The 25,331-nt window shown below is 36.9% G+C and overlaps 1 protein-coding gene across 4 annotated transcripts in view; it reads right to left on the bottom strand.

Annotated features, from left to right (window-relative positions):
• Positions 1-25,331, bottom strand: part of CAMK4 (calcium/calmodulin dependent protein kinase IV) — a 221,772-nt gene that overhangs the window by 122,765 nt on the left and 73,676 nt on the right. For all 4 annotated transcript variants that reach the window (XM_076008263.1, XM_020290193.2, XM_076008264.1 and 1 more), the window contains one exon: positions 4,100-4,178. In XM_076008263.1, the coding sequence (XP_075864378.1) occupies positions 4,100-4,178 (79 nt within the window). The remainder of the gene's footprint in view (positions 1-4,099; positions 4,179-25,331) is intronic.

Here is a 25,331-nt window from a genome sequence, read left to right as displayed (position 1 = left end):
AGAGGTAAACAACCAACAAAAAAGCACTTCAATACATTTTCCTCTCTTGTTTACTGACTTGTTGCTGTCAAAGCTGATCCCCATTAATGACATGATGAGAATAATGATGTTGTTACAGGAAATGTCCAGGTTTTTTTTGATATGATAAAAAGTTGGTTCAATTATCACTTTCTGGTACTTCAATACATTTATAATAGAGAGTCACTGATGTTTATCATAACATTAAGAGACTGCAAGATGTTGAAATGCTTTCTGAATAGCCAGAGGAAATGTTCAATTATGTTGAACAGGATCTCAATGTTGAATTATATTTTTCCCCAAACTTTTCATGATGAGAATGTTCATAATGTCTGAAAGGTTGAAATACGAGCATGAATACTAATATACCTCCCTGCATTTTAAAATGGTTGATTTTTGCTATATTTGCTTTCCCTCTCTCTCCCCATATATGAACACACATACACACAATTTTTTTTTTGTTATTGTTTAGCCATTTGAAAGTAAATTGAAGCCATTATGACCCTGGTTGATAAGTAGTTTAATGTATTCTAATTCTCTGAAATATCATTGCCTATATATAAAGTACATGGTGCTACATCCTTATATAAAATATGGATTAACTTAAAACTATTTTTCTTATTATAATTACATGTTAATTTCCCACATGGACAGTTTACTAGCCAAAATACCCAGTTGTCTAAATATGACAATTTACTTTATGTTCATGATCAGTATTGACTCTGTCATATATCTGGCCATCAATGAAACATGAATTGCTCCATGAGAGCCAGCGCTTTAGACTTCATTCCTATAGATAAGTCAGAGCATTCGTCTATCATCCAGACATTTGAATGCCTAAAGGATTCTAAATGATGATCATGCTTTCTTATTAGAAACAAGTGCCTTATTGCTAATGTAACCTAAACCCTACCTAAAATATTAAGCTACAAGAAAGGAACTTAAAATTGATACAAAATGAAATTTGGGTAAATTCCCACAAAAAAAGTGTTTAAACAGACTCTAAGAAAGAGGATTAATGTTACCAAAAAATTAACTGCAAAAGACAATAGGAAACCTTTCTTGGATTTAAAAATGTTTATATATTAATTTGATCACCTACAGATTTAAATTGAATGGATTTCCGTAGTTTATTAACTTTCTTAAATATACTATGTTTTACTCATATTCTGATAAAATATTGCATGAAATATTTTGAAATTCACCTTAGAGGTTCTCCCTTATAAATAATGTTAGGCTCAAATTACATCTCCTCTTAAAAGAGTCACTGTCCTGACTCCCAGGACCTCAGAATGTGACTTTATTTGGAAACTGTATTGTTGCAGATGCAATTAGTTAAGATGAGGTAATAATGGAGTGGGGCAGGTCTCTAAGCCAACAAAACTGGTGACCTTATAAGAAGAGAGAATTCGGACACAGACATGCACACACAGTAGATGATGTGAAGACCCACAAAGAGAAAATGGCCACGTGACACTGGAGGCAGAGATTAGAGTGATGATATCGGAATCAAGGAACTCCAAGGATTCCTGGCTGTCAGCAGAAGCGAGGAAAGAGGCATGCAACAGATTCTCACTCAGAGCTCTCCGAAGAACTAATTCTACCAGCACTTTGATTTTGAATTTCTGGCCTCCAGAACTGAGAGAGAATAAATATATGTTGTTTTAAGCCGCCAGCTTATGGCAGTTTGTTAGGCCAGCTCTAGGAAACTAAGATAGGTAGATAGATAAAGTTTCAGGCCTCTCAGACTTAGGTCTGTCTAGTTATAAAATGAAGACCTGAGGAACTGTCCAGTCAAGTACTACAGTGATCCCAAACTTGTTGGTGAAACCACATAGAATCGCCATTTTTGTAGGTCAAACTGGTTAATAAAGGCAATTTCATGTGGTTCAGTCTAATAGATGATTACATAAATGACCCAATCTTTTTGAAACCCCCTTTTGCCCTCAGGAGCAGACCCTTGGCTGAATTATCTAAGAAAATATTTTTTTCTGCATCACTTTCCCTCTATAAATAGATTCTTAGGCTTCATTCATTTCATGTGGCTAAAGGAAGTTTCAGTCTCCATGACCTATATAGAATTAAGCGCCGAGGGCAGTCGCTCTTTGAGGCTTTCCCTGCTACTTACTGCTCTCATTTACACATCTCTGCCTGTGGTTTATCCTGGGAGACAATACTGAGCATTGCGTCTACTTCACATTCAAAGCAGAGGTTTCTCCAGGGCATTTTCTCTCATCCCATTTGGCACAGCAGTAACTGTGTTTGACAACATCTGCCTTACAGTACGCTCTGCCGCTCCAGCTGACACGCGGTTCCCATCCCCGTTCTCTTCCTGCCTGTCTTCTGAGGAAGATGTTTTCACAGCAGAGGTGGGAAGAGGAGGCAGGGAGGGCGAACCAGAGCTGTGCTTTCCCAATGAATACGAGTCACGAGCCCACCAGCTGTCTTCACCTACCTCTTACTCCAATTCACCCAAAGACTTTTGACAGAAACCAATATTCTCTAAACCAGCCTTCTGTCCTTTGGGATTTTTCAGCATTCACAAGTAATTTCTAAACGTTTATTTTCCAGACTTTCACAGATCTAGTCCCTCTCAAAGTTTCCTGAACCATGAACAACAACAAAAAATAACCACTTGCTTTTTTTTTTCTACCCGCAAGAAAAGATACAATCAAGTCCTAAAACATTTTGTGTGTGACTATTGTGAAAGTGGGCCAATTTATTTTCATAAAAAAGTAAATATTTCATAGGAAATTCTATTTCATAAAATTTTGCATAATCCTTAGTTCAGATAAATTTATGACTATAAGAAACTGGTTTAAGGGAAAATTACAAACCTTATCAATCAAAAGGTTCCTCTATATTCTCAAATAACTTAAGTTATTGCCTACACCAGAGAATTCAGAAAATAGAGTTCATCAGTGGTAATTGCCATTTAAGTTATTACCTATTTCCATTAAACTGTCTTTGTTATTTTGCTATCGCTTTAAATTCTAACACATTGCTTCAAAATGTCATTCTATTTCCACTCAGCTGAAAACCCAGTGCCATTATGCTCTTCTTCATTACGTGAGATTCTAAAATTTCCCTGGGCCAGATAATGCATAAACAGCTAGAGATATTAAACTGCCTTTAGGGGGAAAAAATTCCTTGCTTGGCCTCAAAATGGTATCATTTGACTTCAAAATTTATGATTCTTCTCACCATTTTATAACTGGGTTTTTAAAAATGTATATGTATTTTACATATTTGTTCACATAAAATTTGAAAAAGGAAGAATGTGCTATGAAAGAATATCTTGTCTTTTTGTGGTTTTATGAGCAGAAACGACCTAAGGACAGAACGTGCAAGTAGGGCATTTAATGACACATTTAATGACACAATACTGTCTGGGGCACAGACAGCATTACACAGGTGGTGGCACTTAGACTTTGAACTCCCACCTGATGCACTTCTTACCCATTAGGGATGAACTTAAACCACTTTTGCCTCCTCAAATTACCTACGGGCTATGGGGCAAAAGAAGCAACCCCAAAACAAAATCCTTCCTTTTTTGTCCAAATACGAACTTCTAGACAAGCAGGTTCAGTCCCAGAGACATTAGCATTTGTCCAGTTAGACTTTACTGAAGCAAACCTCACATTTGAAAATCTAGGCATTGGAAGCTGATGACTGCTCTCACGATTATATTTGCGTTTCATTTCAACCTCTTTTAAATATCAAGCTTTGCTAACCTATCAAAATGTGATTTAATATTTAAATATTGAAATTTTATATATACATATGTACGTATCTCCAAGAACATCACCGATACACAAAGCTAGGTGTACTCGCCAACTGTCATTCCTGTCCACACTTCTCCTCCCCACGACAACACGCAGTCTGAGGTCCAGTTGCTTTCAAAGAACCACACAGTTTCGATCAGACAACAACCTATTTGGGCTACACTCTCACCACCGAGGGTCAAGTGAGTCAGCCGCACACAGCGGCTCTCTGCCCCCTGTGTCCTTCGAGTCAGTTCCTGACTTGTCCAGGTCACAGGCCCCTTGAAGGTGCTTATTATACAATGAAATAAACTTACTGTTTTCTTTAACACTTTGAGAGCATAAGGCTTCTCGGTCCTCTTCTGTTTGCATCTGTACACAATGGATGTAGCACCCCTGGAGGGGGAAAAAGACAAAAAGAAAATGTTACACTGTGGACATGAATTAAAAAGGAAAGCTTGAAAACAAGTATCTCTTGCAGTAACCTTCATAACTGATGAGTGTGTATAAGTTCTACTACAGAACTGGCCCTAGCTGTCAAGAGGACTTTTTCCTCACAACTGAATATGGTTTTCTCAGGATACTCTAGGTTTTCTAACCTGTTCTTTTCATCCTGCCCCACCTGTATACAAGTAACAACCTAGGGCTGTTATATTCAGTAGGCCTTGGATAAATCTGGTCCTCAGGCGAACATAGTTTTTGGAGGAACTCCATCCAATTTCGGAACCCCAGAGCTTTCTTAAGGGTACATATCTGGAGTAAAATAAACCATATGGCTTCGGGGAGAGTGTTAAAGTTTAGTGCTCTGTTAGGAGGGTCAGAACAGTCTGCACTTCCATTACTTAGTGTGGGAACTGGTAGCTTCTCGTTTTTTTTTTCAAACTTGTAAAAGAAAATGGTAAGAATGGACTCAGTAACTATCTTCATGTATCTGCAAGGTTACTAAAAAGAGAGCATTAAAAAGCAGGAGGCCAGGTGCGGTGGCTCACACCTGAAACCCTAGCATTTGGGGAGTCCAGGGCAGGAGGATTGCTTGAGGTTGGGAGTTTGAGACCAGCCTGAGCAAGAGTGAGACACCATCTCTACAAAAATAGAAAACTTAGCTGAGTGTGGTGGCACACACCTGTGGTCCCAGCTACTTGGGAGGCTGAGGCAGGAGGAACCCCGGAGCCTAGGACTTTGAAACCAAAGTTGCTCTCAGCTAGGCTGACACCATGGCACTCTAGCAAGGCTAACAGAGCGAGACTCTGTCTCCGAAAAAAAAAAAAAAAAAAAAGGCAAGAAAGTGTGGTCCAAATGCTTCTACTCCACACATGACACAAGAGAGTAAGACAAAGAGAGATAAAAAGAGGCTTATAGAACAAACAGGTTTAAGTTTCAACTTCAGAAGAGAACTTCTAGAAGCAGAACTTTTAAAGTCAGATCAGTTTGACGTAAACCTGTCAGATTTTAAAGATTAGGCCAAAGGACCTCTTGTGATATATTCAGTCCTGTACTTCTAAAATTCTAAGTGAGCACACAGAATTACAAAAATCACATTCCCAGCTATCTAAGCACAACAAATTTTTAACAATACCAAGAGAAGTCAGAGACTGGTGTATTGTAAATGCTAATAGTGAAGAAAAATTTTGCCACAGTTTTTAAAAACTTGGTAAGATGTGACATATACACAAAAATATGGAATAAAGGTAAATATTAAGTTCATGTTCCTCATTTTTAATTTCCCTAAGAGATAACTAAAGAAAAAATATCAACAGTGCATTGTGTTTGTAGCATGTGTAAAAGTAAAATGTATGACAGCAATAGCATGAAGGATGGAAGGAAGAAATTGGGAAAATACTGCTAAGTCCTTATATGACATGTTAGGTAGTTGATCAGGGACCAGACATGGATTCTCATTCTCACCATTTCTATTTAACATAGTACTAGAAGCCCTAGCCAGAACAATTAGGCAAGAGAAAGAAATAAAAGGCATCCAAATCAAAAGGGAAACATTGAATTTCCCTGTTTACAGGAATGATATGCATATAGAGAACCTTAAAGACTTTACCAAAAAACTGCTAGAACTAATAAATGAATTCAGTAGAGTTGCAAGATACAAAATCAACATGCAAACATCAAATGAGTTCCTATATATTAAAAATGAACTATCAAAAAAAAAAAACAAGAAAACAATCCCATTTACAATATCAAAAACAAATACTTAGGAATAAATTTAAATAAGTAAGTGAAAGATCTGTACACTGAAAACTATAAAACATCAACGAAAGAAATTGCAGAAGACACAAATAACTGGAAGGATACCCTGTGTTCGTGGATTGAAAGAAGTAATATTGTTAAAATGTCCATACTACCCAAAGCGATCTGCAGGTTCAATGTAATCCCTATCAAAATTCCAATGAAAGTTTTCTCAGAAATAGAGAAAACAATCCTAAAATTCCTGTAGAATGACAAAAGACCCCAAACAGCCAAAGCAATCTTGAGCACAAAGAATAAAGCTGGAGGCATTACACTGTCTGATTTTGAAATCTGCTATAGTAATCAAAATAGCCTGGTACTGGCATAAAAACAGATACAAAGAGCAATGGAACAGAATATAGAAATAAGTCCATAAATTTATGTCAATTGATATTCGACAAAGATACCAACAACATTTTTCTGATGATTAATGGTGTTGAACACTTTTTCTTATACCTGTTGGCCATTTGTATATTGTCTTTTGAGAAATGGCCATTCAGGCCCTTTGTCCATTTTTTTAATTGGGTTATTTGTTTTCTTGCTGTTGAGTTCCTCATATATTTTGGATATTAACCCCTGGTCAGATATATAGTTTGGAAATATTTTCTTCTGTTCTGTAGGTTGTCGCTTCACTCTGTTGATTGTTTCCTTGACTGTGTAGAAGATTTTTGTTTGATGTAACTCCAATTGTCTATTTTTGCTTTTGTTGGCTGTGCTTTTGAGGTCATATTCAAAAAATTATTACTCAGACCAATGTCATAAAGCTTTTCTCCTATATTTTCTTCTAGTAGTTATATCGTTTCAGATCTTACATTTAAGTCTTCAATCCATTTTGAATTGATCTTTGTATATGGTGTGAGATAAGAGTCTAACTTCATTCTTCTGCATGTGGGTATCTACTCTTCCCAACACCGTTTATTAAAGTAATTGTCTTTTCCCCATTGTATGTCGTTGGTATCTTTGTGTGGTATCAGTTGTTGTCAGAGGCCCACAGCTTGAGGAGGGATTGACTACAAATGAGTATGGGGGGATTTTTTCACATGATGGAACTGTTTTACATCTTGATTGTGGTAGTGTTTACACAACTTTATATATTTGCCAAAACAGGCAAAACTGTGCAATAAAATAGGTGAAATTTACTAGATGTAAATTATACCTTAATAAAAATGCAGTTAAAAAAACTTTCCAGGAAAGCTATATGGTTTAAAGATTAAAAACCATATTACCAAAATGTAGCTGATAGCAGTCATTACATTTCCACGTAATAGGAACTGATGTAATTAAAAAAAAAAAGAAAGAAAAGAAAAAGAGAAAAGAAATGCAAAGGAAAGTGATTTGCAAACAGAAGACAACAAAACCTAATTTTCAGTTTTTATACCAATTGAAAAATTGATATTACTCAACAATTCATGTAAAAGAAAATATATTAAATAACATACATTCCTTAATTTCCTCATCACATTAAATCAACCTATTAAGTTTGAGGTTGCAATGCTATGATCATACCACTATACGCCAGCCTGGGTGACACAATGTGTCCACAAAAAAATTAATGTATCAATAATTTCAATATACAAATCATTGTCTTAGCAAAGCTTTTTAAAAAAATTAACAAAAATACATTTTTGATTGCTCAGCCTCAGAACTAGAAGTATACTAGAAATAACTTTTTAACAGCTGGAAAGAGTAAATTAAAAGAACAGAACAGCCTAAATAAATTTATTTGAAAATGGCAATTCGGTAATTTCTCAAAAATATAACCTACATTCTTTGCTGAAATTATATGGTTGACTTAAGTGTGCAAATATAATTTTAGAAAGGAATCATATTTTCAAGAGATTTATGTAGAAATATAAATTATTTTGGCATCAAGCACATTAACAGTTAATTTCTAATACAGAAAGAATATTTTGTACAACATTGCATCTTCATTTCAAAATAGGATATATAGAGAATCACCATAAAATTGCCTGAGATCCAAAGAAAGCAAGGAGATTATAGATCAGAGGATATTATATTTAGGGAGTTATTCAACTGAAAAAAAAAAAAAAGCTTCACTGCTCATGCTCATGTCTATTCATTCATAACATATTCTTCAACAAAAAGGTCGAGATGTTTAAAGTATAAAGTCTTTTGCTAACACATTCAGGACTACCTAGTATAGGAAGCAGCTCTTCATTGTATGGTTCACCTTAACATGTTCCTCATTGCCAATCCATAGGGAACAACTATCAGTTTTTTTTCATCTCTCTCTTAACACAGATATTTTTCCTTCCTTTTTTTTTTAAATATATATATCACTCCTTTGCTCTTCCCATCTTCACTCCCTTCTTGTTTGAAAAGAAGAGAAATTGGTGTAACTTTACTTTTTCCTCCAAAAGAAATCCAGGCATGTCAACATAACCAGCCATTCACTACCCAAGAGATTGACACCCAAATGCATCCAAAGGGCCACTTGGAGAGATAAAATCTGACTCAAAATGGAAGCAGGAAGTCTGATGTCAGGATTCAGATTAATATTTCAGGGAATTATGATGAGATTACACAATCAGACAACTAGCATCGAGGACATTCTCCTATTAAGGGAGGTTGTAAATCAGAGATTGGCTTTCTGGAGTAAGACCTACTGGGACATTTGCAATCATTTGGAGGAAAGCAATAGAGCTTGGCTTTCCTTACTCTTTGGAAATGCAAGAGAACTTCAGATACTGAATCTCTTACAACCTCTCTGGAGGTATTATTGACTACTCTGTTTTTTGGTTTCAGCTGTGTCTCTGCAATGATATGCTTCATAACCATGTAAAATTATCTTTGCTAAGGCTGTCCCATCAGCTTTTAAATAATTTCAATTTTTAAATGGGAGAGGTCTTGAAATGGAACCCAAGAATCTTATTACATCTTCTTCTAATCTTGAAAGTGCTTGGTAAATGAATATAGTTATGTCAAAATATTAATTATTTTTAAACATTTGAGTACACTTAATTTTTTTGTTGTTTTATTTTGCATTTTTTGTTTTGTTTTAAGACAGAGTCTTGCTCTGCTGTCCTGGCTAGAGTGCAGTGGCATCATCATAGCTTACCAAAACCTTGAACTCCTGGGCTCAAGTGATTCTCCTGTCTCAGCCTCCCAAGTAGCTGGGACTATAGGGACGCACTACCACGCCTGGCTAATATTTTTATTTTCAGTAGAGACAAAGCCTTGCTCTTGCTCAGGCTGGTCTCGAACTCCTGAGCTCAAGTGATCCTCCCCCTTTGGCTTCCCAGAGTGCCAGGATTACAGGTGTGAGCCACTGTGCTTACCCTGCGTTTGATTTTTAAAGTTTTTATTTTCAATATATGTACTTATAGGAAAAATCCTCCTAATGTTAATTATGTAAAAGTTCTAAAAGCAAAGCTGTGATTTAAAAGAACTGTCAATCATAGGTTGAAAATAAGTATGCAACTCTATACATCATCACATTTCTCCTACTTAATTGACTTGCTATTAGTTAAGAAGCCTATTCTTTTCATTGAGTTTTAGATTAGATGAATTATTAAAGAGGCTGGTTATAATCTCAAAATTGATTCTTCTTAGGGGTGAAAGTAGAGTCATATGCAGGAACAGATGTCTCAAAAAAGTCAAAGTCTGTAAGTGTTTAATGTTAGCATATATCTTGCTCCATTCTAAGATAGTTTTTCATTGTTTCATTCTCCATTTCTGTCAGTTTGCAACTCCTCAATGCTCTTCAACACTAGAATGCTTCAAGATGTTCTTCGGTCACCAAAGACCAAAAAAAAAAAAAAATCTGAACCTTAAATCAGCAAAGAACAGTAGGTAAACTGCTCAGGTGATTTAATTACCAATTTGGCATTTTCAGTCTACAGCTTGAAGAATCGCTAACCTTCAAAATTTAGAAGTTGCCATTAGACCTGGCAGTTTCCCAAGTCAGTTAAATATTATAGTCCTAAAGTACATCTCAAAAGTATCATGCTAAGGAATGATATTGAACCCCAGATCTTAAGAAGTGCCCAAGCCCAAGGACTTAATGAGTTTAGGGTCAAAATCTCTCCATAACTGCACTCTCCTTCCCGGGTTCATTCACTTGCTGAATGATGCAGGGAGCAAGGATAAGCACCTCATTTCATGTTACCTTCTGCCCTTACTTGGTGCCTTCCACTGACTCTTTTGGCTGTTTCCAGATACAGTCCTCATTTATTGTTTCACCCTAAAGTTAGCATACTCCTCCACATTCACTGTCTTGCAGGTATAATTCTTGACCAGTATTTCCTTCTTCAAGAGCTTACATTACAAACCACTTACATTTCAACTCTACTCATCAAAGTATAACCATGAACATTGTATTCTCCACTGTGTGGCTCCAGTTTCTCAAAACTTTAGTTTGCCTGCTAAACAATTTCCTGAAATTGTTTCCTGACAGCAGCTAGTTGTAACTTCGGTCCTAGCACCTGGATCTCTGCACCCTCTGAGACATATATTCCATGTATGGTAGCCTCTTGATATATTCCCACAAGTTACCAAGGCTCTGTTCCCTTTTACAAATTGTTTTCTTTCCTATTCTTCAGATTGGATAATTTCTACTGATTTGTCTTCAACTTCACTGATGCTTTCTTCTGCAGCCTTCAATCCAATCTTAAGCCTATGAATTTTTAATTTCATATAATGTATTTTTCAATTTGAGAATTTCCATTAGCCTCTTTTTTATATTTTCTCTTTCTGTACTGAAATAGTCTATATGTTTGCTCATTATGGCCACATTTTGCTTCATGTTCTTGAATGTATTTACAATAGCTGTTTCATAGTCCTTATCTGCTAATTCTAACATCTACATCATATCCAAGTCTATTTTATTAACTGCTTCCCCCCCTCATTATAGATCACAATTTTCTGCTTCTTTGAATATCTAGCAATTTTTAAATTGTGTGATAGACATTTTTAAATGATACACACTAGGGAGTCTGGATTATGTTATCTTCTTTTAAACAGAGTTGCACTGTTTTAATAGCAGAAAGTTAAATTGCTGACAAATTCTTTCATCAAGCTTGGTTTTATTTGTTATTGGGGTTGATTTATCTGAATTTTGATCTGGGTTCTATGTCATGGCCCTTGCTCAAGGATGTGGTCTTTCCTCCTGAGGCATGATCTTTCTGAGGTCTCACTTGGAGGTGGTCAGTTATATCTCTCCACCCTGGTGGCTTGGCTAGAGATCTAATGTCTCCCAACTGTACATGCTTGCATACCCTCTGAGATCTCTGTTAGCTCTCAGCCCCTCCATAGTTGCTCTGCTTAGCCTCATAAAGTCTCACCATACATTGTCCCCAGTTAGAAAGCCAAGGTGAATGTGGTACTCACCTGTGTTCTCCTTCTCTCAATGATCACAACCCTGTATTGCCTACTGTTAAGAGCCTGAGAACAACTGTCTCAAGCATTATGTTGAGGTTGCTTATAGACGGGCAAGTGTAGTACTTGTGACTCCATCATGGCCAGCAGCAAAGCTCTCTTCATATAGTCTTAATTTGTATCACCTTATTGAATTTGAATTAGACAATATTGTTGCAAAACAGAAAAGTAGGCCAGGTACAGTGGCTCATGTCTCTAATCCTAACACTTTGGGAGGCTGAGGCTGGAGGATTGCCTGAGGCCAAGAGTTTGAGACCAGCCTGAGTAACATGGTAAACCTTGTCTCTACAAAAAATAGATAAATGTAGGTGAGTGTGGTGGTGTGCACCTATAGTCCCAGCTACTCTGGAGAGACTGGGGCAGGAGGATCACTTGAGCCCAGGAGTTGGAGGTTGCAGTGAGCTACAATGACACCATCGCACCCTAGTCCAAGCAACAGAGCAAGACCCTGTCTCAAAAAAAAAAAGACGAAGAAGAAAAAGGCTGTGTGGTACTCATGTGAGGCAAGAGGATTGCTTTAGAACCAGGAGTTCAAGGCTGCAGTGAGCTATGATCATGCCACTGCACAGTAGCCTAGGTGACAGAGTGAGACCCTGTCTCGAAAAAAATAAAAGGAAGAAAAAGAAAAAAAAAGAGGAAAGTAATATGTTTATTCTTTATGCATTTGCTAAGAGTAAATTACAGATGTTGACAAAACTTATGATTGAAGGAGATTAACAAATGATAAGTCTATAACGTCAGAATTAAGAAATGCCCCTTTACCATTCCAGGCAGCTTTTTAAACACCAACAGCATCTGTTATTGTTTCTGGAGAAGAAAAGAATTTTGCGGCATGAGATATAATTATATTATGTCAAAACACTGTGCTCAGGAATTTTTCCTGTTGAATAGATGATCAAACAGACATATTTTAGGACAAAATAACTAACCCATTTTAGATTACAAGCCTTAATATAACCCCCACTGCTGCTTCTAAAGGATTCATGTGTCTGAGAGCAGTACCAGATGGCCGAGACAGACGCGGAAGAGGTTTCCTATCTCCCAGCGATGACTTAGGCTTGTTGCTGGCAGTCAATGACATCTAACATTTAATATTAAGAAACTGAAAGGATTAGATGTCAGTAGGATCACTCCTTCAACAAGGGGCTCGGCAGAGACAAGGCTGGTGGCTTATTTAGCACACAGACGTGTTTCATTTTGGCCTGAACAAGGTTGTTTTGTTTCTTTTTCTTAATGTTGAATGTCTTGCCAACATCTAAAAATTGAAAGATTTCACCAAAAAGTCACATTTTCATTTTCTGTTGAGCCTGGCAAAGCTAACTCCTTGCTTGTGTCCAGCAGCTTGGGTGAGAGCTGAACAGCAATCGTGTTTTAGAGACGGCCTGCGGTTCCCTCAGCAGCTTCACGCATTGACGCCACCTCCCAGCTCCTGTGGGAATACACGTTTGCCTCCTCGGGTCTCATGAACACCCAGGAAGTGGGAGTAGCTGGTAACCAAAGCACAGAAATAAATGTCTAAAGTCTCCCTTCCAGAGGTGTAGGTGGGTTTATCAATTCCTAGAACTTATTCCATGTTTCTTCAGGTCAGTGGTTAGGAGTCCATGATTATTATTTCATTTCACTGAATCAAAGACACTGTTGATATTCAGAGGTGTCATTATGCTATGACCATTTAAAAAAAAAAGAAAAATAATAACTACTGCTAGCAATTTAACTATGACGTCTCATGGACTGCAGGATGCACCCTGATTGTAAAGATGTTAAAACGTAAAGGACTGCACATTCTAATATCAATTAAAATGGTAATATAATAGTATCATCACATGTTAATGCTTTCCAAGTTACAGATCATTTTCAATTCCTATCATTTCCATTCCTATTCCACAGCCTCTTAAATGGGTTCCAGCCCTCCGGCCTTATTCCCCATCAGTCCTCCTCCATGCTACTATTGGAGTGATCTTTCTAGAACAGAAATCTGACCATGACTCTGCCCTGTGCTCATTATTCCCAAGACAGTGAGAAGGATCCAGTTTTCTCAGATTGTCATGTGAGACCACATACCATCCTGCTCTTCTTTTTTCTGGTCTTATTTCCTCTTGTCCTCCCTTTTGTATCTAACAATATCAAATTTGCTGAGTTTTATTTTTTATTTCAAAATAATAAGGGGGCACAAACGCTTTTATTACATACATGGATACACTGTATAATGTTGAAGTCGTGGCTTTCAGTGTGTCCATCACCAGGAAAATTCACTGAGTTTTTCAGCATGTTTCCCTTTTTGTTAAAATTAATTTTCTGGTGAACAAAGTTTTCATCATTCTATAATTCAGCACGATCACCCCTGAAGAAATACCTTTTATGATATATGAATCACATTCTTTTTATTCCATCCTAGACTCACTGGAAGCTAGCTTAGGCCACTTCTATATCTAATATCTGCTTTGTGATTTATTCACATGCATGCCTATCTAGACCAAAATTTGTAATTAGCCATCTCATAAGTTGATTCCAGTCTTCAGTTACATTTGCATACAAAATATTTAGGTAATTTTTAATTGATGTCAACATTAAAAACAGGCACATTTTGCATTTTAAATTTTAAGAAAACTTAGCTTGGAATCTAGCTAGCATTCCTAGATAATCACAATCAGCTGAAGATGGCAGAGGCGGCTATATTAAGATTGGGCATGCTTTCCACAGTGTGTCAGGGAACTCAAGGGTCTCCAAGATTTTTAACATGTTTTTTAAACTCATTTACAACACAAGCCTGGCCTCTGCAAGGATTAGAATTAGCCATTTTTATTACAGACTGGGAACTCCTTGAATTCAGGGAGCATCTTACCAATCTGTCTCCTGGTACCTAGCACACGGCCTGGCATTACAGCTGGAGTTGAAGAAATATTGTACAGATTGAGTTGGATAATCTGATGTGACAATCACAACGGTCCAGCAAAAAAAAAGGCAAGATACACAGTTGATAAAGAAACCACAGTTTGGAAAGTTAATGTCTTTTTCAGAAGGACATAGTTGATAAGGGGCAGAGCTAAGATGAATCCAAATTTCTGTTCTGTGTCTCAGGATTTCTCACTAAGACATACAGGGTCTTGTGACCATCTATCTAGACAGGTCTTGAAACCTCAATATTTATCAATTGATAAATGAATCACTACATCCTCTACATCCCCATCATTACAGAGCTTTTTGCACATTGGCTTATGTTGTAGTCAATTGTGGGCGTGTGTCTCCCCAGGATGAGTAGAGGGTGAAGGCTTGTGACCAGCCAGTACCTTTCATATAGTTGACTTGCAATATTGGCTTGAAGAATTAAAATAAATTGAATGAATAACACTCTAATTCTTACCGCTTCTATCAGAACAATGCTGCAAGCCCTATATGAAAGAAAATGAAAAGGAGGAAGAGAGGAGGGAAGAAGAATATTGTTATAAAAGAAGAAAAATAAAAATACAGTAAAGATTCTTCTTACACCTAGTTTTGTTTCCCATCTTTATTAACCATATTTGGCATCATAAAACTGATAAAAATCATGCTGTCTCTAATCTATTTATGATTTAAGGTGTTACCTACATTATCTTCATACTTACTTTTTCAGATATTTGTATTTATTTCCACCAACTCATAGCCACCTCCCTCTTTGTTAATGCAATAGTCTGTTTCTTTCATGAAGGCCAGATGATTTGTTCCATTAGTGACATTTCATCACAATTTAAGAGTCAATTATACAATTTTAAGTGACACAGCTTTTCTGAATAGTGTTGTCTAAGTTGAATTGACTTGAACTGAAAGCAGAGCTTGATACTTCCACTTTGTTGCTGCACCCCCCCCCAATTAATAAGTTCTTTCTCCCTCCCCTTAGGTAATAAAGTTCATATGGAAATAAAACAATTGTTCTTCATGGTTATGTTAAGGCGATCAGCCCTAAAAGAGTTTTATGCTTTATAAACAGTATTAAATGAGTCTCACTTTACTTATCCCAGAAAATTATTTTGTTATCTGACAATTTCTGGGACTGGCAGGGGTACTGCATGGCCCTGTGGATCATAAAGAACCATGATTCAGCTAGTCATAGGTTTTGCCAGTTTTAAATCCAAATATGGAAAGTTCGATCACCTTTTGGGGGCTATTACTTAGCCATTTGTGTCACAGATAAATAATGTACCTTCTCCTAATGCATTTACTGAATTATGCAATATACTTCCATAAACCAACCATTACTATTTATAACTACCTTCTTGCTGTAAAATGAAAAGCTAAGGTATAAAGGGATTAAATAACTTGTGTAAATTGAATCAAGTGTTTCAGTTTTCTCTGCATTTAGTACAGATCTGCCTCTCTTTCTTAGCAATCTGTCTTCATACACTCTACTTTAGGATAACCTTTCAATATTTTTATACTTTTTTAAAAGATATTATTCCACTGGTTTTAAGATTCTGGATTTATTTGAAAATGAAATGTATAATTTACATTTAGGCAATAGAGAGTCCCTTGTTCAAAAATTATTAAAATTTCAACATGGCCATGGCAGAACATTAAACTAAGCATGGAGCCCTTTCAAGCACAGGAACTTGTGGGATTGCACAGGTCACCTGCCTATGAAGCCAGCCCTGACTAGAGACAAACCATTTGGCCTCCCTGACCATGAGATTGCTCATCTACAAAAGTGACATAATCCTACCTGCCTCATCCACCTCGTGGAGTCATTGCAAGGATCACATAAGTTCAAACTCTTTCTAGGCTCTAAAGCACTTTAAAAATAGAAATTTGTGTTACAATTATTGGCTGATGCATATGATTTTTTTTCATTTATTTAACAAATACTGCATTATAAAACACTTCCAAAGGCCAAGCTTAAAATGAATGAGTACTGCTTATTGCCCTATGAAAACCCAAATTCTTTCTTGAAACAAGCTTTATCATGATTTTATACCATTTGTATACTTAGGGAAGTTAACAATAACATACTCCTTGAAACAAAGTATACTATATACACCTCCCTAAGCATAAATGGGTGCCTTACTAACCTAAGCTGCTTCAAATCACTACGTAATGTGACTCTGAGATTTTACATTCATTTTTTGGCACATCCAGAGTGTCTGCATTGGCCTGCACCATTTCACAACTCTCCCTCCCTAGTTTCTGGGTAGAAATTCTTCTAGCCCTTTTCTTATCAAATGCATTAATATTTATTTCTTCTTGCTGATATCGGGGTTTATGAAGAGTGAAGCTTAAGGTCTATTCAAGTCTAAGCTCATGTCTTTTTGGCAGGATTTCCTATCTTGTGGGAAGAGGGTTTTGTTTGTTTGCTTGCTTGCTTGTTTTTTAAATGCCTCTTCAGTAATTTTCCTGGATTTTGATTTTGGGGCAAAAGCAAAGGAGAGAAGTTTGAACCAGCTAGAAATTTCAAAATGAATTCCTATTTAAGTTCTTGATCCTCAAAACACATCAAGATTCAATTGCTAGAATAACACAGTTTTTACTGAGGAGGTAAAGTGTCCTCACACTGTGTTCCCGTTTTGTCCTCAACCAGCCTTCCAGGGCATATTTAAATAGTATGAAACATGTTAGAATATTGCTATTCCTATTCTTGAAAATGTAATATTAATTGAAATTATAGATTCCTTGCTCCCAGTGATTTATCAAAGCTAGTAAAGTGTCGAGACCCCACTAACTCCTATCCCTTTTTTATTGTAATAATATAATCATAATGTAACATAATAATATAACATATATAACATAATGTAATATAAGAACACCATTTTTTAAAACAAGTAATTTAAACAAATGATGGAGTCCTCTGTGGCTACGGAGGACACTTCTCTGTGCATCTTCATGCTCTTACTTCACCCTCCATTTAAAGCCAGGGGTCTAGTCCTCGGAGCTGTAAGAAGATCAATCACTCAACATCTATCACAAGCTCAGAGTGAAAAGTCACCTCGGGTGTCCTCATCTTCAAAGAAAAAGAGAAGGAAAAGGAGGTTACAACTCAAAGCGAGTGTTTCCAAATGTCAGATTGAGGCTCCTGGGCAAATGTCTGTGGTCTGGGACTAAATGGTTGAGGACAGTTAAGTGGGACAGTGGTGATCACACGAGTACCCGAACTGAATCAGCAAAGGCTGGTCACAAAAAAGGAACTGAGCTGAGCCTTCATCTTTCCTAGGGGACTGGCGACACCTCCTGCCCTGGTACCGTGGAAGTGGACTGGCCAAGGAAGGGCTGGAGTCTTAGATCTCACATCGGGGCTTTGATGTGACTAGAAATTACTGGATATACCTTGGGAGAATGTCAGTTTCCTCTCTATTATTGGTAATGTTTGCTTCAGGTCGTGAAATAATGTGAGTTGTCCTAAAATGCAATCTTTAATGGCTAAAATGTCTGTTCTGCTTCTCGCATTAATTAGAAATGGCATCAAATTATTGCCTAATGGGCCAAACAAAATGATAAACTCTCTCGTGTGCACTGTAATCTCAGATTGTCAGCCTGCCTCCTGAGGAACACAGAGGCATGTGTAATGTCTACAGAAAGGATTCTGGCCATGGCACTGCAGCCCTTTGTAATCATTCAGGTGGCAATTAAAATTATGTACCAGAAGCTGCCACTGGCTGCAGACTGGGAAAAACTGAGAATGAGCCTTTTCAACAAAACGTGGTAGAACTTGTCTAAATATTGCCAAACAGAAAATCATTTTTTTCCAAGCTAATATTTATTTAGCTCCTCCTACACACCAGGAGAGGGGAGGGGAAAGAATTAGAGACTTTAAAGTCTTAAAGGAAAAGAGATTAAGAATGAGGTTTAAAGTGTCTTTATGTGCAAAAATTGGAGATCATAATCTTCAACAACTAAGATTGTCATCATGGGCCGGCATAGTGGCTCACGCCTGAAATCCTAGCATCCTGGGAAGCCGAGGCAGGAGAACTGCTTGAGCTCAGTAGTTTGAAGTTGCAGTGAGCTATGACACCACTACACTACAGCTTGGGCAACAGAGAGACATTCTATCTCATTAAAAAAAAAAAAAAAAGACTGTCATGATTAGATTAAGACATTTTATGTGACAAGTCCTAGTACAGTGCCAGGCACATAAATGGAGCTAAATGAATTTTAATTTCCTTCTTTCATCCTTACTTTATCTGATTTCAGAGTTCCAAGTGAAGACTAACCTAATCAGATAGATAACAAAGTCATTAATAAATGAACTTGGCCCTGCTCTGTTCACCACCTACAATATTAGTATTTCAAATTAATCTAGAGTGAATCAATATTCATGAAACTGCACCAGCCCAATAGTACATAAAATTAAAATAGCTATTTTTTCCCTAATCAATTGAAAAGCTAATGCTAGCAAGAGTTTCTAATTATCTGTGCAAACAATGGCCTTTCCCTTTGCTGATCAATTTTAAGAAGGAAATAAAACTTTTCAATTAACAGTTTTCATCTTGAGGAACTCTGGCCAAAAGTTCACCCAAATGCATATACATTTCAAATAAAGTAGGGAAGAATTCCCCAGTTGATCCAGTAATAAACAAGATAAATTATTTATCAGGAAACCAAGTATCTTAAACAGAAATAGCCATGTGGAGCCATAATATGTTGTCTATTTGTCACATCATTTTGCTATTGCATTATCTTTTCCTTGATAAAATACTTCTTTGATATAAATCCATCTATCTCCAAAATTATATTTATTACCTAAATTGATATTAAATCCTCTTCAAAATGTCAACATTGAGAAACATTCATAGTTGCTTTTGGATCATTTTTAACAACAATAAAACCTCCCATTATGGTAAACGTCACCTTTCTTCATTTGTATTTTGTTCATTATGAAGATGGAAATACTATTTTTGACATATTAACAAGGCACTTATTGGATAGTATTAATGGTTTTCAGTAGTATTCATAAACAGAAATGAAACACAAAATTACATCAAGGTATATCATTATATTCATAAGAACCAATCAATTAGTTGATTAGCTTCTGTAGATTTTTAACTACCAGCTTGTTAAAGTTCTCAAAATACTAGGAAATATTATAAAAGATTATGGAATATGTTTGTTCCTTTTCTGAATTAAAGGCGTTATTAAATTTATTGGTCAATTATAAAGCAAACTTTTGGAATGTAAAATGTAGATTATGGAGCAAATAAGGAGGAATGCTTTACATTATTGTTATAAAATTGGGTTGTGGTATGCTTTTTACTAATAAATGGATTTGTAGATCTATGATTGGTTGTAAAAATGTTAGAACTGAATTGAAACATGACTTTCCATTATATGGATTTTGATGTACTGTTGGTCAAATCTTGTCTGGTTTTGGATAAAGATGGAAAAGGGAGTCTTCATGAGTAGTTTCAAGAGCACCAAAACATATCACTAACTCCTCCTTTACACAGCCCAAGACTAACCAACTTAGAACAAATTCTACTATAACCACCAACCATATCTTGTATATTAAACAGATGCATTCCCAAAAATGTCATAGCTGTTCAATAATTAATTACTTTTTCCACTAATTTCTATTATACTTTTGAGGAGTGGCTTCTATAAGAAAAAAAGAAACTTGTCCAAATGGGGAAAAAGCACAAACTTAAGAATTCTAATATTCACCACAATGAAGAGTCTACTCCTATAATTTCATAGGCCCATACAATTACTGCAAGAAATTATTTAAAAGAACAACTGATTCACATGACTTCACACATGATTTTAAAAAGCATATACTGAAGTCAGGTCCAATTTCATTGTCTTTTGGACTACACAACAGTAAAATATGCAAGCAGCAAGTAGTTATGTCTGTATGCAGCGTATTTTGTAGAAATCCTTACGTAAGAAATTCACTTAAAGAGGGTTTTTTGGACAGTTCAAATGAAGAAATACAAATAGCCAATAAGTATTGAGTTTTATATCCTAGGCACTATATTACCACTCTGCACACATCATTTCATGACAATAACCCACGAGGGAACATGGGAAGATTGAGGTTTCTAGAGCTAAAGTAACATGGGCAAGGTCACAGAGCTTACACGTAGTGGGAGAAAGCACCTGAATTTAGGTCCAGTCTGGCTACCGTTTTCAGCCACTCTGCTTTACTCATTATCAACTAGACCCTGATTTTTAATTACTGATATTTTTTGAGAAAAGTTGCAGGGATATTCATATTTTTAAGTACAATGACATACTAGTTAATAGTTTCTAACAGAGCTTTCAATAGAAGGGAAAAACATTTCAAGTTTTAATTCTATTAATGAAGAGACTCCCACACAAAGAACCGTGTGAACTCTTAGCTTGACTGCTTCATGGGATAGAGACATTTTTGTTGTCATAACTGGGGGTGGGGAGGAGGTGCTACTGGAATCTCATAAGTAGAGGACAGGGTTGTTGCTTAACATCCTACAATGCACAGGGTGACCCCCTCTCCATCACAACAAAGAATTACTAGCCCAGAATGTGAGTACTGCTGAGTTTGAGAAACCATGGCTTAAGTTGAAATCTACCCGATTTAGAATCATAAACTGTTTAGAAACACAGGATACCCAGATTAATAGGGATATCCATTTGGTTTAGTGAAAGTTCTCAAGTCCTTCATAATTAGCTTCTAACTTAAAGTTAACTTTTGAGTTTGCAAAGAAGTTTGTTTTAATCATATTTGCTCAATGAAAGAAAAAGAAAGACCCCATTACAAGGTGAAGTCTCCAAAATGTACATTGTAGCCAGTGTTCCAAGATTGCCCCACTGAAGGCACCAATATAAGTTTAGGGACTCTCCACTGACAAATCACATAAACCAATGCGTTGTTGACCTCCAGCTCATCCCTACACTATTTTAAACTTAGAGACATCTCTGAATTTCTTGGACTGGTCTAGAAGATTTAGAAGGCACAGCTCGAAGAATGCTATTTAATCTGTGGTTGAAGTATCATCCATTTGTGTCCTGATAATTTCTGGCTGACCTTAGAAATTCCAGAATATCTCATAAGGAGAAGTCAAGGAAGCCTCTAGATATTCTGAGTGAGCCTACTGGAATCATAAGAAAGATAAACAAATCCAGGTCTCTTGGAAACAGCAATAACTAACACTTAATAAGCAGTTACTCCTGACCAGGCATTGTGTTATGGTCTTTACATATGTTATCTCATTTAATTCTCAGAACAACTTTATAAGCTAGCTATTTTAATTACCACTTAAATATGTAAAGCCCAATGAGGTTACTTACTTGCTCAAGGTTGTATAATTAGTAAGAGGTAAATCTGGAACTTGAACCCATTTCTCTCTAGTATTAATTAGAGTCTACGCCTATAATCGTCATGATTTATTTGGTGAGCCCTCAAATGCAAATCCTCTAGGCATCTATAAAGAGTCCTCCACTATGGTCTTAGGGTCCAGAAGCCAGCTGCACAAGAAGCATTTGTGTCAGATTATAGAGTGCATCACCCTGCAATAAAATAGAGGTATTTCCTGGAACAAACAAGTTCTTTATATGGAACTCATAACTAGAAAATGAAGAAATTTCCTTTCCTTTAAAGAGAAAAGGACTAACATTTCTAGAACAGAAATTCAGCTCCTATTTTTAGTTCTTTGACTTTTCTAAAAAAATGGTATGTAACTTTTAATCTGGCTTTCTATATATACCAAGAGAATTGGCAGCTAAAAAACACCAAAGAAACAAAACTCAAAACCAAACAGTAACAACTCAAACCCACCTCACTGCTACTGAAGATGGAGAAGACTGACAAATTATCCATATTGGTTCTCTACTAGAATGAGACCAAAGATGACACCAAACATGGCTAGTTTCATGTAATATTTATGATTGTCCTTGACAAAGTAAAGAAAATTGAGAAATTTGAGAAAAATTGGTGTCTTTGAGGGGGAAAAAAGTCTTTCAGAAATTTATGAAGGTTTGAGAAACTTCTCATGGAAAGCAGAGAATCCTTCAACTTTCCTTTTTTGCTTAAATTATTATAATAGTTGTATACCTTTATAAAGTACATGTGATGTTTTGATACAGGCATACCATGTGAATTCATCAAATCAGGGTAAGCAGGGGATCCAGACATTTATCATTTCTTTGTGTTGAGAACATTCCAATCCTACTCTTTTAGTTAATTTAAAGTATACCCTAACTTACTGTTGATTATAGGAACTTGGTTGTGCTATCAAATATTGTTCATTCTATCTAATTATCTAACTATATTTTTGCACTTTAGCCTCCCTGCCTCCCCCCCACACCACTTTCCTTTGGATGACAACTCTGCCAAATGAACAGAGGGTGTGATGCCAGCCTGGATATTCCCCTACACAGCTGTGGAGGTCACAAACTATCCAGAACAAACTAACCTCAAATCCATTATTGTAACCTTTGCACCCTCTCCTGAACCCCTTTTCCTTCCAAAGAGAGAATGGGGCCCACAAACACATCACCTATGTAGAGTTTTTCATACAAAGATCAATTATTCTTCAAACAGAAATCCCAGAGGTCCAAGGCAAGTTGTATCGTATGCTAATGCCAGCACTCTCTCTCAGCAAGTCTTCTCCAAAACCAGCAGCTATGCAGTGGTGACTGTCACAGGGCAGCGGGGTAGCCCCCTCCTTCAGCTAATATTTAAAAATCTAAGGAAGAGAAACTAGAGTATTTTCTTTTCTTTGCCTTGGACATAATTGTAACCTGGTGCCTTTTAAACGGATGCCACATCCTCTTGCAATAAAAGAGCAGGTGGGAGAGTATGAGGAGGTAGATTTGAAGTTTCCCCCTATATCCAGGCAATGCTCTGACTATAAAAAGATTGATGATAACCAGATGCTTTAATAACATTCTCTTTGCACATAAGCTCCACTATTTAAATTCAGCTGTATTATAATGGCGTTCTTAGAATGTGCCAGATCCATCATGTGCCCCCGAGAGTGGCATCCTGCTCCCACTGCTGCCAGATGAACACAGCTAAGGGGACTCACCACACTCACAGCCCAGGAAACTAGACAAAGCACCTCAAATGAACACAAATGTGTTACATGCTCAAACAGAAACATGTTTACAATGCTTATTATTATTCAGCTGGTATGAGAAAAGGCCAACAATACACTTTCTATAATTCACTAGAATTTTCCTTAAGGGAATAGGTCAGAATATATTCTTAATCTTAAAGCTGTATTGTGTTCAATAAGACAGAGATTGCTGAAGCATGACAAGTAATAGAAGCTATCATTGTTGAGGAGTTCCTATGTATCAAATGCCAGGCTTAGCTTTTATACAGAGACCCCTCCAACCCATCTTCCACACAGCTGTCAAAGGAAGCTCAAATCTTAAAGCTGATTTTGTCATCATCCCCTTTTTAAAACCTTTCAATACCTTCCTATTCCCCATGGATAAAATCCAAATTGATTAGAATGTCTTATAAGGTCATCTATCTATTTATTGGCTCATGCTAACTTTGCTATTAGTACCTGTAACAACTTCGAGCCTTACTGAACTTCTAGCAGCCCCCAGAACCCCACTATGTAACACAATAATATGTATGTATAATAAAAGCATATTTACACAGGAAACACTTTATTGTATAACGAATATACACTTATTTCCAAAGAAATTACCAAACATGTTAGAATGGATTTTTTTGGGGGGAGAGGGGGGGTTAGGTGGAATATGAAGGGGGAACAAAGCAATAAAACCAGAGGCACCTCACACAGCCTGGGATATGGGATGGCTATGACTGAGGAGCACAGTTATCTCAACTTTGCACCAAAAACGATGGTGTAGGAAATGCCCTGTTAGGCTAAAGAAAATGTATGCATCAGGGAATGAAGCTCAAGAAAATCTCAGGTTGCAGAAAACAGGACACACAAGACTGAACCCCATGCTCTACTTATTTCCTTAATCTAAGAAGCAATTTGTCTATTTATTCCTAAGCATGTGTGAGATTGCACATTTATTTTCCTGCAAGTCAAGGTAACAGCCCAGCATATGTCCCTTAATCAACGTCTGCCCCCGCATCCAAAGGACACCGAGACCAACACTGGTCTTAGAGATGAAATAAATTCCAAGTGTTAAGTCCCACATCTAACTCACATTTATTTCAACTCACTTTTTATTTTTATTTATTTATTTACTTATTTATTTAGGCATATTATGGGGGTACAGATTTTAAGGTTTCAATAAATGCCCTTTCCCCCCCTCCCACAAGTCTGAGTCTCCAGCATGACCATCCCCCAGATGGTGCACATCTCACTCATTATGTATGTATATATCCGCCCCTCCCCCCTGCCCAATACCCTATTACTGTAGTACCTATGTGTCCACTTAGGTGCTGCTCAGTTAATACCAGTTTGCTGGTGAGTACATGTGGTGCTTGTTTTTCCATTCTTGGGATACTTCACTTAGTAGTATGGGTTCCAGCTCTAACCAGAAAAATATAAGATGTGCTATATCACCGTCACTTTTTAAACATGAGCAAAGTTTTATAGAGCAGACATTTTAATGAGATGGTGGAAGTTAAAGGGTGGTTACGGAGGAACACCTTTATCATGATCCAGACCTAAAAAACTCAATGCAGGGTGAGCAAGCTGGATGAGAAGAAATAGCCTATGTCACAGCCCACTCAGAGGAAAAGTAAGGACCATGACTAAGCTGGCAGAAAATGGCTCATAAATGGCTCAGAACCAGGTTCATTGCAGGACGGGGTGCCAAACATCAAAACTCACTCCTGGATTTGGCTTTAACTTAAGGAGCTTCAGCTTCAATGAGACTTCATGGGGATGGTTAAATGTAGCAAAAAATGGGCACACATTCTTCCCAAAACCTCCCAAAGACGCAGTGAGTTGTTGACGCCAGACCTGGAAGAGACCCACCACAAATGCACAACTTTGATCAGCTGCCTTCTCTGACATTCACACTGGCCCCACATGCCTA

Source organism: Microcebus murinus, chromosome 11 (assembly GCF_040939455.1).
Source record: "Microcebus murinus isolate Inina chromosome 11, M.murinus_Inina_mat1.0, whole genome shotgun sequence".
Taxonomy (NCBI): Eukaryota; Metazoa; Chordata; class Mammalia; order Primates; family Cheirogaleidae; genus Microcebus; species Microcebus murinus.
Note: the sequence above shows the minus strand (reverse complement) of the source record. Positions and strands in the feature narration are given on the sequence as shown.